General features: G+C 39.6%; 1 protein-coding gene across 2 annotated transcripts in view; it reads left to right on the forward strand.

Moving 5' to 3' along the window:
- Positions 1-16,882, forward strand: part of NTRK2 (neurotrophic receptor tyrosine kinase 2) — a 367,515-nt gene that overhangs the window by 285,408 nt on the left and 65,225 nt on the right. The window contains exon 17 of one of the 2 annotated variants that reach the window (XM_081264889.1): positions 12,894-13,066. The exons of the other annotated variant lie outside the window; for it this stretch is intronic. Coding sequence (XP_081121015.1) covers positions 12,894-13,066 — 173 coding nt within the window. The remainder of the gene's footprint in view (positions 1-12,893; positions 13,067-16,882) is intronic. 2 annotated transcript variants of the gene reach the window in all.

Raw genomic sequence — 16,882 nt, forward strand, 5'->3', positions numbered from 1 at the left:
CTAAGCCTAGCCTAGCTGTGTGTTTAGGGGAGGAAACAGAAGACATGTTCTGGGCCCATGTTCTGCACTGCTACTTAGAGACTATCCAGGAAGCTAAGTCAAGCCTTCTGACCCTGAATTCACTTTATGGTGTCACAGGTGGGACTGTGAATTGGGGGAAATCCTGAAAGATTCAGGAATCCTACATGACAGTATAGGAATAACTGAGAGACCTCAGCCAGATACAGCTATAGAACCAACACATTTCTCAGTGGGTATAGCCTTTCATCTTAGTACCATCTTTTATTCTGTGCCTATTTCTCTATATTTTTTGCAATGCCCTTAAAGAGAGGGTCTTGCAAAAATCTAGGATACCCTCAATCCATATGTTCTATTTCCTTCTGAACACATGCTAAAATATGACTTTAGGGATTGAATCACTAATAAGGCAGGATTAACTGGTTGTGACGACATTTATCCTTGAACTGGCCTTAAAAAAGACTATTTCACTTTCTTGCCCACTGCTTGCTTCTCTTTGATTATATCATCCATCACTACTGTCCATGGGGCCCTTCTCTGGTTAAATTCCAATGACAAATCTAATCCCATCTTGAACCAGACCCAGGACCTAGTCTTCACATACTCCAACATATCTTCTGGATTGCCAAATAAGTTTTTTGCAAACTAGTGACCAATGATGAGTGTTTGCTCTTTAAACAACACTGGTTAAAAGAGGGGAGAGGGAGGACTCAACCCTTTATCAAATCCTGACTTCTCTCTGCTACTTTGTCTTCTTGTTGAAATTCAAATGAAGCTGTCATCTCAAATAGAAAGAAAATAGGTCCTGCAGATTAAAAATTCACTCTAATTTCATGTTCACAAAACTAAGAATTCTCATCTCGATGACCTTGAATGTGAATGTTGAAATTAGAGGTTTTGCTTATGTTAGCTAGAGTAATTTCACACTTCAGAGAGGGTACCCATTTAAACTTTCTGGAACTCAGAGGCCGAAACCATGAAAGGGATAAGTTGGATCTTCCACAAGCTCCAGGGTAAACTAGTTCAGAATAACCTATGGACCTTTCACAGAGCTGCCTCTCTTCAGCTTACTGTGTTCATTTTTATGGCTTTGGGCCAAATGAAAGCATATTCAAAAGGCTAAATGAGCCTGGGAGGAAACTGTCTATGGTTTAGCCCTAACTACTATTAAGGGATTTTTAAAGAAATGAAACAAACTGAACACAGAGTCCAGGACTGCATAGCCTCTCACCTCTGTGGAGTGGCTGCCGGGTTGCTTCTCTTCCATTGGAGGCACTTGGGGATGTTTGACAGCCTTTCTGCTGTTGCCTAGCAACCCTTGCAGCATTGATTATGCATGGTAAGAAATAGCAGCTATTGTCCTTTTCCCTTCTCTAGAAAGAGCTGACTTTGGGTTGCAATCTAAGGCTTTACATTCAGATTGACAGACGTCAGATTCCTATTAATTCTGATGTTGCTTCTCTCAAATTATTTTAGAGCTTGAGAGATCCACAGGAAATAGCTTTGGGTGGATGTGGTTCTGAGGCACATGCAGGCATTCAAGGGTACACAGGAACTGTGTATGCCTCTCCTATGACTCTTGCTTGTTTGGATTTAACCGGATTGCCCTTTTCTTGATATTTTTGGATGACCTTTGTTTTTCAGTGGAATGTATTTGTCGACAATTTTTTCCCTTTACACTGAATTACAATTGAAGAGCCCATAGAGAGGATGAGAAATTGAGAAACCAGTCTTTGATCGAACCTAGTTACTTTACCTTTAAGTAACTCGATCGCCAAGGAAACGCTTCCTCACAGTTTCCCTGCATTAACTGTGGGTGCATTAGCTATTTTTGGCTCCATCCAACCTGCATTTCAATAGCTACAGTTCCTACAACATTTTGTTGTGCCATGAATGCAAGTTGATTTTTGTTTTGTTTTGTTTTTTAAAATATACCCACAAGTCTGCTTTGTAGGATTCATGGCTTCTCCTCCCTCTCCTCACTAGCTCAGGTGTATTTTTATCAACATAGAATGCTGAATATAAGATCTGAGATATCATATATGTAACCAAAACCTCATGTTTTATAGATGAGAAAATCGAGACCCCGGGGAAGTTGAGTGACTTCCTCAAGGTGTCAGCTAAAGGAGTTGGAGGTGCTGCCCAGGAAGAAGTGGTGGCAAAATAAGAAATGGTGAAATCTGAGTTCAGCAGACACTTTCTGCTTTAGTCAGCTGTTTTGTTGCTGCAAGCAAAAGACCTGACAAGAACAATGTAGAGGAGGAAAAGTTTATTTGGGGCACATGGTTTCAGATATCTCAGGCCGTTAGGTGGCTGACTCCATAGCTCTGGGCCCAAATTGATGTGAGGTACAACATCATGGCAGAAGGGCATAGCCAAGAAAAGCAGCTCAGGACATTGCTATGAGCAGCAGAGAGTTTTGTTTACCAAGGACAAAATATAAACCCTAATGTCACACCCCCAGTAAGCTATCATCCAGTCACACATCACATGCCTACAGTTCCCTTCCAGTTAATCCATATCTATAGATTAATCCAGTGACTAGGTTAAGACTTTCATAGCCCAGCCATTTCACTTCTGAAAATTCTTGCATTGTCTCATGTATAAGCTTTTATGGAACTAAATGCTTTCTTTGGGATCTCACTACTTTTTTTTATGTTTCTCAATTCCTTTTTGTCAAGGAAATAATGGTGTTTTTCGGCACCAAGCAATTTGGAAACATGAACTGATGGATTCGCTAGCACATTACCAGAAGGCAGGCCCAGAGTAGCACCCAACATACTGTTGCCATTGCCATGTTTGTATGACCCCCAACCAGCTCCTTGGTCCAACACTCTGTTTAGTTTGTCTCTTTGGAAGACTTTCCTTTGACTGCCCTCCCTAGCCAAATCAGACCTCTGTGATATATGCCATTAAGGCACTTATACATGCCCTTTATATGTTATATATAAATCTGTGGGCTTAGAGTAGCATATTAGAGTGACATGTTCTCCTGGATGTTAACCAGGTCTTTTAACATATTGCCTAACATGTAGTATCATGCAATAAATGCTTATGGAATGAATTAAGGGATGGATGGGCAGATAGATGGATGGATGGATGGATGGATGGATGGATGGATGGATGGATGGATGGATGGATACACAGACCATGGAAATAGTTGCCTTTTGATGAAGTTGGTAGTTGAACATTTCTAGGCAAGGAAATGATTTGATTAACTATTAATAGAGCTGAAAGAAACTGTAAAGGTGATAAATAATAATGTAATCTCATGATGAATCATTTTAGAAATGATTGAGTAAATAGATGGATACTTAGTTAGCTTAACTTCCATGTTCTGCCAATGAGGAAGCAGTAACATGAAGAAGATTAAGGTCCCATCCAATGTCACACAGCTTGAATAAGGTCATCGAGTGTTAGACCTAGGACTCACACTCAGTCCAGTGTTCATTTTGTACCACATTGTCATTTATTGAATTTTACATGAGCTTTAATAAACCAAATTGAGGGATTTCAACACAATGCTACTTATCAAATAATGCAATGGAGTATGTTATGCTCATTTGTATGCAATGATGAGAGATACTTTCATGTTCTCCCAAGTGGAAATTTAATTCAAGGGAATTAGTGGAAACAGGAAAACTGGATTCCCGAGGGAGTGTTTTGACCTCAGGGAAATTGAAGCAAAGCTTCATATTCAGTTTTCATAAAAGAAACTACATAATGTTCATTGGAAACCCAACTCCAACCAGTTAAACAGAAAAGAGAATTTATTGGCTACTAGAAATCCATGCTACTAAAAAAGCTGCCTACTATTATCCTAACTCCAGACCCTGCTGGATCCAGGGAACCAATAGTTTTGTTCTCTCTCTTTCTCTCTCTCCCTCTCTCTTTCTGTCAGTTCTTCTTTCCTTCCTATTAGTTTAATTCTCAGGCGTATTATTTTTACATTGTTATAAAGACTTTCATCCTTCCAACTCAACAGAGAGAGCTTTCCTTCTCAACAATATGCAAAAGTGCAAAGGATAATTCCTACTGGCTTGTCTTGGGTTGTGTCACGAGAGCCTCTGACCAGGAAAAGGAATTTTATGATTATCTGTACCCACACCTCAAAATGGAATATATGTCAGCTCTACCAAATACACATGAACCGAACATGGGAAATTATTGGTTCCCTGGAAGAATATTAGAGGAACTCTTGCCAAAAGAAGGAGGAAAAAGATCTAACAGGAAAAAAAATGAAAGATGACCAACTCAAATGGGAACTGCAGGATAGTGAGACCTCATTGTGACTGGAACAGTTGGTTTCTAAAAGCTCACTCCAGATCTGAGGTAGCTCTTGTGACTGTCCCTTCTTTATCTTCTCAGCAGGAGACACCAGGGATTCTCCTTTGGGCTTCCCTGCTAATGCAGTGCAGCTGTCTCTTGCCTCTGCTGCTCCCTGTTATTTGGCTGCTATTTCCACACTAACTACTGATCACACTGTCTCTATGACTCACATTATAATTCCCCAAGAAGGGAAATACTGTGGGTCCAATAATCCAAATTGACTCTGCAATGCTGCTTAGTTTTCATCCCAGGCCACCTACCTGCAATCCAATCATTCAAGGTGGTTATAGAACAGCAAACGAAACAAAAACAAAAATAAATGAAAAAGAGCATCAAGAATATATTAACTCCACCTCTACCCAGGCAAGTTCATTTTAAAGACAGATGACTGTTTTCTTTCTCTCCTTCATTCTATGCTATGACAGTCATAGTATCGGTCCTTCCTTTCTGATTTGTTATGAAGTTCCTCTCCAGTTCCTCTTCCTGTATTTCCTTTACACTTTTACATTTTCACTGATGTGTAAAATTCTTGTCCCCACAAAATGGAAATTTATGAAAATATTAGAGTGTTTCAAAAGACAATTTTTAATAAAAATTGCCCTAAAAATAGTTTGCATAGTTTAACAGGACACAATAACTATCAATTCTATCTTTACAAGGTTCTGGGAACAGAACATTCAATGGTGTTTTTGTTAGAAATTTTGATCATGTTTATTGTTCAGATGTTGCTTAATAGGTTTCTTTTGTTCTCTGGTATAGGTGAACTCCTTCCTGGTGTGTGTATGTGTGTGTGTGTGTGTGTGTGTGTGTGTGTGTATACACATACATCTGTGTATGGTCATGTATATTTGTAAGACAGAGATTAGGATATTCTTTGTGAGAATCCCTCATGCACTTGAATTAGGTAGGTTATGAAGTTATTTCATTAAGATCCCTTTCCCAGTAACTTCAACTTTTGATCAGGGATCTGGGTTTTGTCCTGTTGATCACTTACTTTGGTGGCCCACTTTTTGGCTCATCTCCAATTTACCACATCTTTTCAGAGAAGCTAAAAGTAAGATGGAACATCTCACTATCTCACTTTAACTAGGAATTGAGATTAGGCCATGGCAGCAAGAGCATTAGGTTCTAGCCACCAGACCACCAAGGCTGTAGTCACATCACTCTAGTGAGAACTCCTCTGAGATCAAACAGCCTGAGGGTTCACTTCACACTTTTTATCTTTGGGAAGTCTGAATTTAAATAGTTGTGCTGCCTTGTAACTTGTTTTAATGTATCAAAAGCAAATAACTTGAACTACCAGCTCCATTATATCTAGTGGAATTGTCTTGAATAATTTTTCATTAGTATATTCAAGACTTATAAATATATTGCAGTTGTCCACATATTGGAAGTCAATTTCTGATTTACTCTTTTGATTCAATATTTCTCTAATATCACAATTGGCATGACATTTCTTTCAAAGAAAACATTTTTGATATGCAACTTGATGTAATATGTAAGTATAAACCATCAACTTATCCCCTAAATTATTGCAAGTACTTTGAAGTATGTGAATTAGAACTTAACCTTATGGTTCCTTTTGGATGATCAATTGTTGGATATGAGCCCTAAGAGCCAACATAGCTATGAAAATAAACATGAAGCAGTCGGCATCCAGACTTTGAATCTTGTTTGAGGCTGTCACATGGTACATAATTGAAGTCCTTTCTAAGGCCAGTACAATCAATTGAATTGATGTGCACACTGTGTTGTTTTCTGGCACAGAGAGGGCACCATTTGACTGTTTGTGATTATTATCTACAATTACTTAGTTTAATATTTCTAGAGATATTTGGAGCTATGTGTTATAATCTCTATAGTTTCTAAGATTTTATTTCTATCAAGTTATTTCTTTCTCTGAGTTTATTAAAATATATTTCTCCTGTGTTAGTTTTGTTTTGTTGTGACCAAAATACTCAACACAAATAACTTAAAAGAAGAAAGGTTTGTTTTATCACATGGTTTCAGAGATTTCAGAGCATCCTGGTGGAAGGACATGATAGATTAAAGCTGTTCAGCTCGCAGCATCCCCAGACACACATATATGTCTACTTGGTGAAAGAGGGAGAGAACAGAAGTTGGGTACAAGACACTCTTCCCAGTGACCTGTTTAACCCAAATATGCCCCTCTGTCTATAGTTTCTACCCGCCTCCTTGTAGTTCTTTCAGCCATCAATGAGTTAATGCACTGATGAGATCAGAGCCCCCTATTCCATTCACTTCCCACGTGAACCAAGCCTTCAACACGTGAGATTTTGGTGGACATTCCAGATCCAAACCGTAACAACTCCCAAGTTCACTTGTGTAAGAATTTGATAGATGCTATCTATATCTTAAGGAAGAATCTATTAGTTAGAAAACTTGTGTCCAATGCTTAAGAATTGTGACGAAGGCTTACTCTAAATCCTTGGCTAATCATTACTTGTAACAACTTTACAAGAAATGTCTGCCTTAATTCTACTTCAGCTGTATATGTTAGAGGTACTTCCAGCATTCCCAAGACCTACTAATAACCCTCACAGCTGACTTTCTAGAACAGTATTATCCAATAGAAGGATGATGTGAACCACAGTGAAAGCTGCACTTATAATTTTGAATTTCCAAGTGTACACAGCAAAAAAGTAAAAACAAACAGATGAGACATATTTTGTTAACATAGTTTAATTCAACATGTATATAATGTTATCTATCACTTCAACATATATTAATATAAAATATTAATGAAATATTTTAAATTATTTTGTTCATATCAAGTTTCCAAAATCTGGTATTTTTCAACTGAAGCAAATATAAATTTGGAATAATCATGTTACAAATGATGATTACTGATATGTGTCTGTTGGCTACTGCTACCATATTGGAAAGTGCATATCAAGAACATATCAAAGTAGTAAAGATTATCCATTAACAATAGACACTCCACTGAATGATCCTGACCCAGAGGAACTTTGGCACATTAATCACACATTCTCGTACATCTTGGTTGCTTGGTTTGGGAGTTTTTTCATTTTCTTTATACATTTCAAATGCTATGATGGACATTGTGCTTAGGGAGGTCTTACCATAATTTTTTCAAAGTTTTATCTTTCACCTTAACAAAGACACTCTGTTTCTATGATCTCTAAAAGATACAACAGAAGAATAATACGAGATCAGTATTTTTAAAAGGTCACAATCTCTATTTCATTTTGTCTTTCCTTAAATCACCTATACTTTGAAGTTCATGATCATTCTAATTCTGCAGTATCCTATCATGCCAATGTTTCAAAGCAGGCTTCCTCCCTAACTACCTTCCCACTAGCCTTAATATTTTCCCTTGCATTTAAGATGCCTTTTTAAAAATTTTTTCTTTTTAGTTATACATGACAGTAGAGTATATTTTTGACATATTTATACAAACATGGAGTACATCTTATACTAATTAGGATCCCTGTCTCATGTGTACATAATGTGGAGATAATCTGACATAACTTTTCCTATGTACTTATATGAATACATCTCAGGTGACTTTTTATTTTTCTTATTTACATTTCTCTTTCATTTGTTTCTAAGTTTTGTGCTAAAATTTATTTCGGGCTACTCTATCATTTCAACTGTGAATCAACATGTACTCCAGGTAGTATCTTGTTGTAGCTCTGAATGAGACCTCTCCCTAGAGAATGTCTTCAGAAAGGATGGCAGCTTTGGAGTGCCAGGAAATATACTGTGAATAAGAAGAGCTGGAGCTGCAAGGTGGGCATTAGGAGTAAGAAAATAGCAATATTTAATGATTGGGCAAATACGCCTGTCAAAATGAAACTTAAGTGGAGGGGAATTTCAGGGAAGGAAAATGCCCCCCTCCATATTCATGGCCTCAGTGCATTGCCAAGGGACTCAGGGAACCGGCCAAGCCTCACATAATTGAGTAACATGACAATCAGCCATGGTACTGTAACAGAGATGATTTTTATAAATAGGGTTGATAGCAGGATTTTCCAGCTTCTGATTGCTGTCTGGCTATGGTTCCACCCTTAGAAAAATTGTCCTTAGAGTGCCAAATTCAGAAGATGATTTTGCCTAAGTTGTTACTGCCATATTTTCTGAATCTCTTAAAATAGAATTGAATCATAATTTTGAAAAAGGACCCAACATGCAAAAATGGATGGGCATATAAGATGAGGCTAGGTTTATGAGATGTGCTTGCCCCATGAATAGTAAAATCTCTCCTAAATCCAAAAATTTTACTGAAGCACAACTTTTGACTTTGCACTAAGTCAGAGTGGGCTCCTTTCCATCATATTTGCTTTGGGGACATAAAAATATTAGGTGCTTGTTAACTTTTTCAAGGTGGTGTTACCACAAAGAAAACCCTGTCCTCCCTCCCACCCTCTTTTTTTCTCCCTCCCTCTCCCTTTCTCTCCCCCACTCACACACACTATAGCATTTGAGCAAAAAGATTTTACCTAGAATTTGTTCATGACTTGTGATAATGACCTAAAAGTATTAGCACTTTTTCCAACTCATTTAGACTGCCATTCAGGAAGAGGTGATAGCCCCTAGCAGCACTACCCCCTCATGCCTTGAGTTGGACCCTGTGCCTTATTATGTATTTTGTTGGCATTTGTGGACCTTATATAAGCAAATTGAATGCAGGTCTGGCTTCACATTCAAATCCTTCTTTACCAAGTATGCTGGGAGGCATCCCAACTTACAATAAATACCACCCACCTCTTTCCATGGTCCCTGGGAAGTGGGTGATATTGTTTCCCTCACTTTGCAGGGGAGAAAAACAGTTCAGAGGTACAGGACAGAGCCGGGATTTGAGCCTGGATCTTTCGATTCTAAGCCAAAATGCCTTCTGTTTGAGTATCCCATTGTGAGGATTTGCACTTGATTGGAAGAAGAGGGGGAACTCCTTAGGGGAGTGCATTCACTGGGCAGCCCTCTTCAATCTTAGAAGCAGTTTCATCCACCTTTTTTTATTTTTCTGGTCCTTCCTTCACTTCCACTCTTTACATATATGCATCTTTCACTTCCAGAGACCATTCACTTTCCTTCCTTTCCCACACTCTTTTCTCTACTTTAAACAGACCTTGTTGTGTCAGGAATTCTTTCAATTGCTTGACACTGGGTTAGGCAGCCAGTGATAAAAAAGGTGAATGGAACACACTTCCACTTTCAAAGGCAGGAGTCGAGACAGATATGTATCAAAAAACATAATTCAAGTCAAGTGCAAGGAATACTATGATGTATGCATTTTGCTCCTTGAGCCTAAGGATAGGACTTGGCATATGTCATTTCCATCCCCATCTCTTCCAAGTCCATCTCCTTGCCTCATCTGCTATTTTGCTACTGAGAAGTTCAGCAAAACAAAACAAGAAAACAAGCAAATGAAAAAAATTCCAAAAGCCTGCCCTTGGATAAAACCAACCTAAACAAACCGTCAAGAGAGGCACATCATTCCTCCTGACTCACAGGGATGCAACCACACTAACTAGATCCAACCGCACTAACTAACTTTGGGAGACATAGGGGATGGTGATGAGCCCTATTTCTGCAGATTCAACGGAGCAGAGACCCTGGATCAAGTTCTTAGTGTTAGAAGTTAGACATGAGCAGTGGATCCACAGTTTAAGAAAATACTTAGTACAGAACAATTCAGTTAATCAGCAGCCCTGACTCAGTGGTTTTTGCAAGATCTGACAAGACAGCTACTTCATGACCCTGGCCTGATCTCATTGCAGGTATTATCTACTCTTTGGTGTCACTGGCAACTGTTCATTTTGTTATTAAATGAAGAAATGTACCGTTTCCATGGCAATGGCCCCCATCAAAGCTTTATGGCTTTTCTGAGCACTTGAGGATCCAATTCTGCTCACTTTCCCTAGCAGAACCAGTGGTGCTTTTGATGACAGAAACCACATGCTAAAGTGAAGATAGCGAACAGTAGTCCCAGAATTTGACTGGGAAGCCACTCACTGCCTCTGGTTTAATGGAATTGATAGCTATGATTTTGTTTCCTTGGGTAAGGTCTCCACTGGAAAAAGAACTTTAAATCCTGCTAAATAAAGCAGTTAAGGAAAATTCTAGATTCTCTGAGGCTCCCAGCCGATGATGCTTTGTGATCTTGCACTGTCTCTATCATCCTAAGGTTTTCTTGATGATGACACCAGGCAAGCCCTGAAAACTCATTGATATCCTCTGTGGAAAGTGGCCCTAGGCATGGGAATTTGCATATTGAAAACTCATCCTGTGATGGACATGGTGATGAGTTGCTCAGCACCCTCCCCCTGGAAATGAAGGACTTGCTTCTCCAGTTGCTGGGGAAATTCCAACAAACAAACAGTCCTCAGAAGCCTGCCCCATTAGGGGACTTAGCAATTCAATTCAAGGTGATATCTCTCTCTGGAGATGGTCCCCATACAATGATTGGATAATAAAGAGCTATAATGACTTAGCCCCCTTGACACAACTCAGGACAGCTCTGTAGGTCCATCCTATAGAACAGAGGAGGATTCTGTGAGATTGCATCACAATCACCTCTGTCCAAGCTTTTGGGCAGGTATTGATCCTAAGAACATGCTTTAACGAATGTCTCACATCCTAATCATCATCTCAGATCTCTCCCCAGGGAACTTAGCTTATGGCATATCCCTAGATCTACAGGTGGTTCATATCAGGAATATCCCCAGAGGAAGGGCCAAGCTAAGGCAGCCACCTGGAAAATGACCACCAGGACCTGGCAGTATTCTTGGACATGCTGTTGAGTTTTACAGTCCATACAAATCTGTTCCAATGCTTAATTTAAGTGAACATGAATGTTCACATTTTCTGTCGAACCTTGATAATGACTAGGCATTATCAGTCCCCCTGCAGAAGGATTCACATACTCCCTCAGTTGAAAGCAACCACTCTAAACTTTATTCCTCTCAGAATTTGGTTTTCATGGCTTTATAATTCATTCACCAACATCGATTGAATAAAACCCTCACTGTGCCTTGCACTGTGCCCAGAGCTGGCAATGCAGAGATGGAGGTGGCACAGAGATAGATCTCTCACACAGTATTAGTGGTCAGATGTTCAAAATTAGTTTTATTAAGATAAAATCAAAATGTCAATAGTGCTGGTTCCTCCTAAAAGTTCTAGAGTAGAATTCATTTCCTTGTGTAAACTAGATTTTTGAGGCCATCCATATTCCTTGGCTTATTAACCCTTCATCCATTTTCAAAGCCAGGTGCATAACATCCTTTCTTCCCTCTAACCTCTATTTCTGTTCTTTAGACCTTCTCTGTCTTTGCTCTTATGAGGACCCTTGTTTGATATTGGACCACCAGCTGATCCAGGCTAATTGCCTCATATCAAAATCCTTAATTATATCTGCAGAGCTCCTTTCACTATGGAAAGTAGCATATTCAGAGCTTCTGGGGGTTAGGTTATAGACAATGTTGAGGGGGGGGTCATTATTCAACCTCCAACACCAGTGACCACACCCAAGATGGTATTCCAGGCATAGGAATGAGCATGTCCAAAAGTAAGGGGGCACAATTTGTTGTGATTTGGGTGGCTACAGATATTTCATAAAGCAAAACCATGATTTTTGGAGAAGAGTCAAGGGATCATGGTTCACAGACATGGAGGAGAGATGGTTCATTCAGGACACTGGTTTTGAACTTTGTTTATAGTTATTTATATAAGCTTCTTATCTCCCTATTCATCCATAAGTACAAAAGGTCAGGATCAGGGTTAGTGTCTTCCTGATGCCCCTATAGCCCTGGCTTAGTGGTGGCTCATGACAAGACTCAGCACATTTATATGACATCAACAAATTCCAGATTTATTAGGGTGCTGTGGTGTTGGGGTAGTTTGAGCAGAGATCCAAAGGCATCGGAACCAGGTTGGCATGCTTCTGAGTTTCTTCATTTTGGCAGTATTACCAGTCTTGCATATCACTGGGTGGCGACAGTTCTTGAGCTGGTGATGTGTGTGAGCACAGGTTGGAGACAGCTTTGGAGTGTCACATAAATTAAAAGTGATTCTTGTTGAAACTGGAAGATAGGTCTATGAAGGCTCATTGTATCCTTCTTCCAACTGAACATTTTCATAATGTAAAATATTTTAAAGATTACTTTAGCAGAGGTGAGCTGCAAACAGCATCAAAGAAAGCTCAACAGGCCAAGAGGGAAGAGAAGCCCAGGAATCACTGGGCCCAGAACAGGGTTAAAAAGCATGAAGACTGTAAAGTGACTCCTATCTGTAACTTAATGAAGAAACTTCTGTGAAAATGCTTTATAAGCTGTAAAGCTCTACATACCCATAAAGGATTATTCTTCAGTTATTAATAATAAACATTATTTCTTCAGGAATTAGGCTGTTTTCCAATCTTTTGTGTAATAAAGGAGGTAAATGTTCTTCTAGAATTCTTAGGACCCACTGATATAATTCCTTCTTGCAGCAAGCAACCTTCCCTTTGATGTCCTTGGTTTAACAGGTGTTGGTTTTCTCCTGTCTCTGCCTCTCCTCCTCAGACTCTGAAGGATGCCAGCGACAATGCACGCAAGGACTTCCACCGCGAGGCTGAGCTGCTGACCAACCTCCAGCACGAGCACATTGTTAAGTTCTATGGCGTCTGTGTGGAGGGTGACCCACTCATCATGGTCTTTGAGTACATGAAGCATGGGGACCTCAACAAGTTCCTTAGGTACAGTAAGGAGTGGAGGAGAAGGTGGGCTTGAAGAGGGAATAGGACTTCCCAGCTCAGGCAATTTGCAGCAGAAGACGTGGTGTTCCTGGGAAGGGTGAAGGGATCTTTCTTTGGAACAGTCTTTTCTGATAACCACAGCAACACATGCCAGAGAAAGGAACTGGAGAAAAAAAGGCAATGATATCATTATTTTTATTTTTCTTAAATCAACTAATTCTATGTAATGTTGCTAATGATTCAATTTGATGTCACTTGCATATATTGAGCATATTACGTTACATGACATGTGCACTGGAGATGGGTCTTAGTGGGAATATATGAGTTGCCAGGTGCATAAGAGAAGACTATTATTTAAGGCCAAGGAACAATAAGAACTAAGGTACCAAGGTGCCACCATGAAAGGTGTGGTCAAGTGAGAACAAAGAGTATGGGGTTACCAGACTATGGAATGAACCTGGGGAGATAAAGTAGAAAAATAGCTGGAGCATGTTCTTTGGACTTTATTCTGAGGACATGAAGACCTACTAGGTCAGTAGTTCAGTGGATCTACAGTGGAAGAAACAGAACCCAAAGAGCCAAATCTTATAAACAAAAGAGATAGGATGACATTTGGTGAAACCATTGAAGCTTTGGGATCATGGTTATTGCAAAGACTCCAAGAATGAAAACATGGACAGGTTCAACTTGATGGACTTTGTGGTAAGCAGGGTCACAAAAGAAATCAAGGCAAGGAAGGGAAAAGTGGATGTAAAAGGGAGTCATTGAGTTATTAAATAGGATTGGGGTCATTTGGATTTCTAGCATTGTCCTGGGGTTTTAGTTCACTATGGGCTTCTCAAGAAGTTCCTTTCCTCCAGCAATGGGAGGAGGAGGCACAAGAAAGGAGACAGCTCAGAATGAGCAGAATCTGATGCAAGGAAAGGTAAATTGTTTGGAAAAGCAAAATTAACTCACAAAATATTAGGGATTCTAAGAGTGACCTGAGGAGACATAATGGCAAGAAAATATGAGCAGAGATTTTGGCCTTCAGACAGAGCTGAGGTTGAATTTGAACTCTAGTTGTTATTAATTGAGTAACCTCCTGGCTGTTCTGATGAGAATATTGAACTGGCCAGGGAGCCATGAGAAGGGAACTAGAAATTTTTTATCCTAGGAGCAAACAGAAAGTGTTCAATAGGCACACAGATGCTTGATTCTGCTAGTAGCAATTTCTACCAGTAACCTGGCTGCCTCAGAGAAATCACAGGAGGCGATGAGTTTGATATGATGGAGGAAGTTGGTGGCTACTCTGGAAGGATTCATTGAGAGCATTCTCATTTTGTATCTGCCTTGAAAGAGAAGTAATGCATGATGTCTGATACCCACTGGTCAAGGAAACCAAGTAATATCTTTATTTGAATTAATCAGGGGCACAAATAGAGGTACTACATACAAGATAATGAACCTGAAGAGTCTGAAGTCCTGATAATAACAGGAGACTTATGTTCTCCTTCCTTTTCTGTATCAGCTGCTATTGGCCCACAAGTGGGTTTTTGGTCTACTTTGCTCAGTGACCTCTGTTCCTGGGGGTTTTGAGTTAGATTTCTAAGTCTGTACTGGCTCTAACATCCTATTCATGCTATTTCCTTTCAAATTTGGCTGGCTCTCATTTTTGACAGAGTAGTTAGTGTACTGCCTGACTACTATATCTTGATATCTAGATAGCATAACTTAAGAGAAACAGGAAAGGTGTTAGAGGCAAACTGACCACTTGCCATTTTTGGCCTGATTCCTTACCTGTAAAATGGGTATAATATGTATCTCAAGTACAAGTATGGGAACTCTTGTGAAGAAAGGTAATCAACAATGGTTTTCCCCATAACCCTTCATCTCTGCTACATTTTCCTCTTTATTTTGGTTCAGGGGTCCTAGAGAGTGACACCTTTTGTGTGATGGCAGTGCCTATATCTCTCTGCCCTCCTCCTATTTCCCATGGTACTGCAGAGGGCTTTGCAAAGAAATCAGCCCCAGTTAGCTTCACACATCCGCTAGAAGATTCAGACATGGTGCAGTTTAAGTAATCAGTCAATCACTGTGAGAACAGTAGAAGGGGGAGTGTGTACTGCTGTTTTTAGAAATGTCATCACATGGTTGGTGCCGTCTGGATCATTTTTATCATCTCTAGCCTCATGGCTACACATACAATTTAGTTCTCCTTGGCTGGGATGGATCCCCATTCTCTGCCTTTCCTCTGATTGTGTGGGTGAGGGAATGCTGGATAAGATTAGGAGCACATAGTCAATTCTAGGTATTCAGAAACAATCCTCATGCTTTATCCTATATCAACAATATTTTTTTGCAGGTGATAAGCATGGGATGATGGTTGCTTTTGTATGTTGTTTTATCAGATCTAGTAAAAAGAGGAAAAGAAGCTGAATTTGGTTGGAGTCTAGCTGTTTGTCCCTAGGAGAAAGGTTTTCAGGCCTCATGCTACTTTCTTAATCCAGTCTGCTGCTTTCCCAAAACTCTAGCATAACAGATCCAAATGTACTCACCTGGATGCAATTAAATGCCTCTATGTGCTCAGATTGTGTGTGTGTGTGTGTGTGTGTGTGTGTGTGTGTGTCTGTGTGTAGTGGGGGAGAGAAAAGGGGTGAGAGGGAGAGGGACAGGGAGAGAGAGAGAGAAAGGGGAGAGAGAGAGAGAGAAATGTAATTTAATTCTCTCACTTTGTATCTCTTTCAACCACACCCTGGTCTCCTTCCTGCCTTCCAAAGAGGAAGGCACTAGGTTTTCCCTTGGCATCCTGCACAGGGTGTGGAGGAATTGGAAACCTACCCTGCTTAATTTCAGAATCTGCCAAGCTCTATAAACAAGAGGTCTGAAATGCCAAGAATCAAGTTCTCAGGTGCAGTAATGCACTGCTAGTACAGGCTGTCCTCTTTCTGGGAGGATACCTGATATATATATATATATATTCCCTGAGTGTCCCTGGCATTGACTGATAAAGCCAGATGTCTTCTTGTATAACTCCACCTCTTTTATTAATGTAAAAGCATATATTGAGCCGGCCCTATCCTAGGTTGGGTGGAAAAAGAGGAGGGAACTACAATAGCTGATTTCAAGAATTTTACAATGTTTCCTTTTAGAATCTGTCCAGAGTTCCCCTCTAGTGAGAGGAAAGATATTTTCCAAGCAGTAGTGGCTAATATTTATTAAGCCTTTCCAAGCATGTTTTAGCTTGCATAAACCCAATAAGCTATTTGAATTATCATTAACATCTTACAGTTGAAGCAACTGAGTCACATAGATAGCAGGTGACAGAACTGGGACTCAAACCCATGACCGCTGACTGCAAAGCCCATAGTCTTAACCACTATGCAACTCTTCCTGCTGAAGTAGCTGTGAAAACAATTCAGAAGGAGATGGTTAACAGGTAGAGGGATGCAGTTGCATAGTAGGAATGACTGCTAATGTTCCATAGCCAATAGGGTAAAGATGGTTGCAAACAATTAATTGTATATTTCAAAATAGCTAGGAGAGAATATTTTGAAACTTCCCCCAACACAAAGAAATGATGTTTAAGAGAAGTATATGCCAACTGTTCTGATCTAATAATTCATTATGCATTGTATACATTCACTGAAATATCATCCTGTAACTCATAGATTTGTTTGATTATTATGTCAATTAAATTTTTAAAATTTTAAAAATTAAAAAAAAATTACTTTAATTAAAAAAAATTTCAGAAGGAAAGAAATGTGCTGCGGAATTCCAGAGCCAGTGCAAGATGGTGAATTTCTAGCTACAACCCACATTGGTAACAAGATGAGG

This window comes from Spermophilus citellus (assembly GCF_964194105.1).
Source record: "Spermophilus citellus genome assembly, chromosome: 2".
NCBI classification, from domain to species: domain Eukaryota; kingdom Metazoa; phylum Chordata; class Mammalia; order Rodentia; family Sciuridae; genus Spermophilus; species Spermophilus citellus.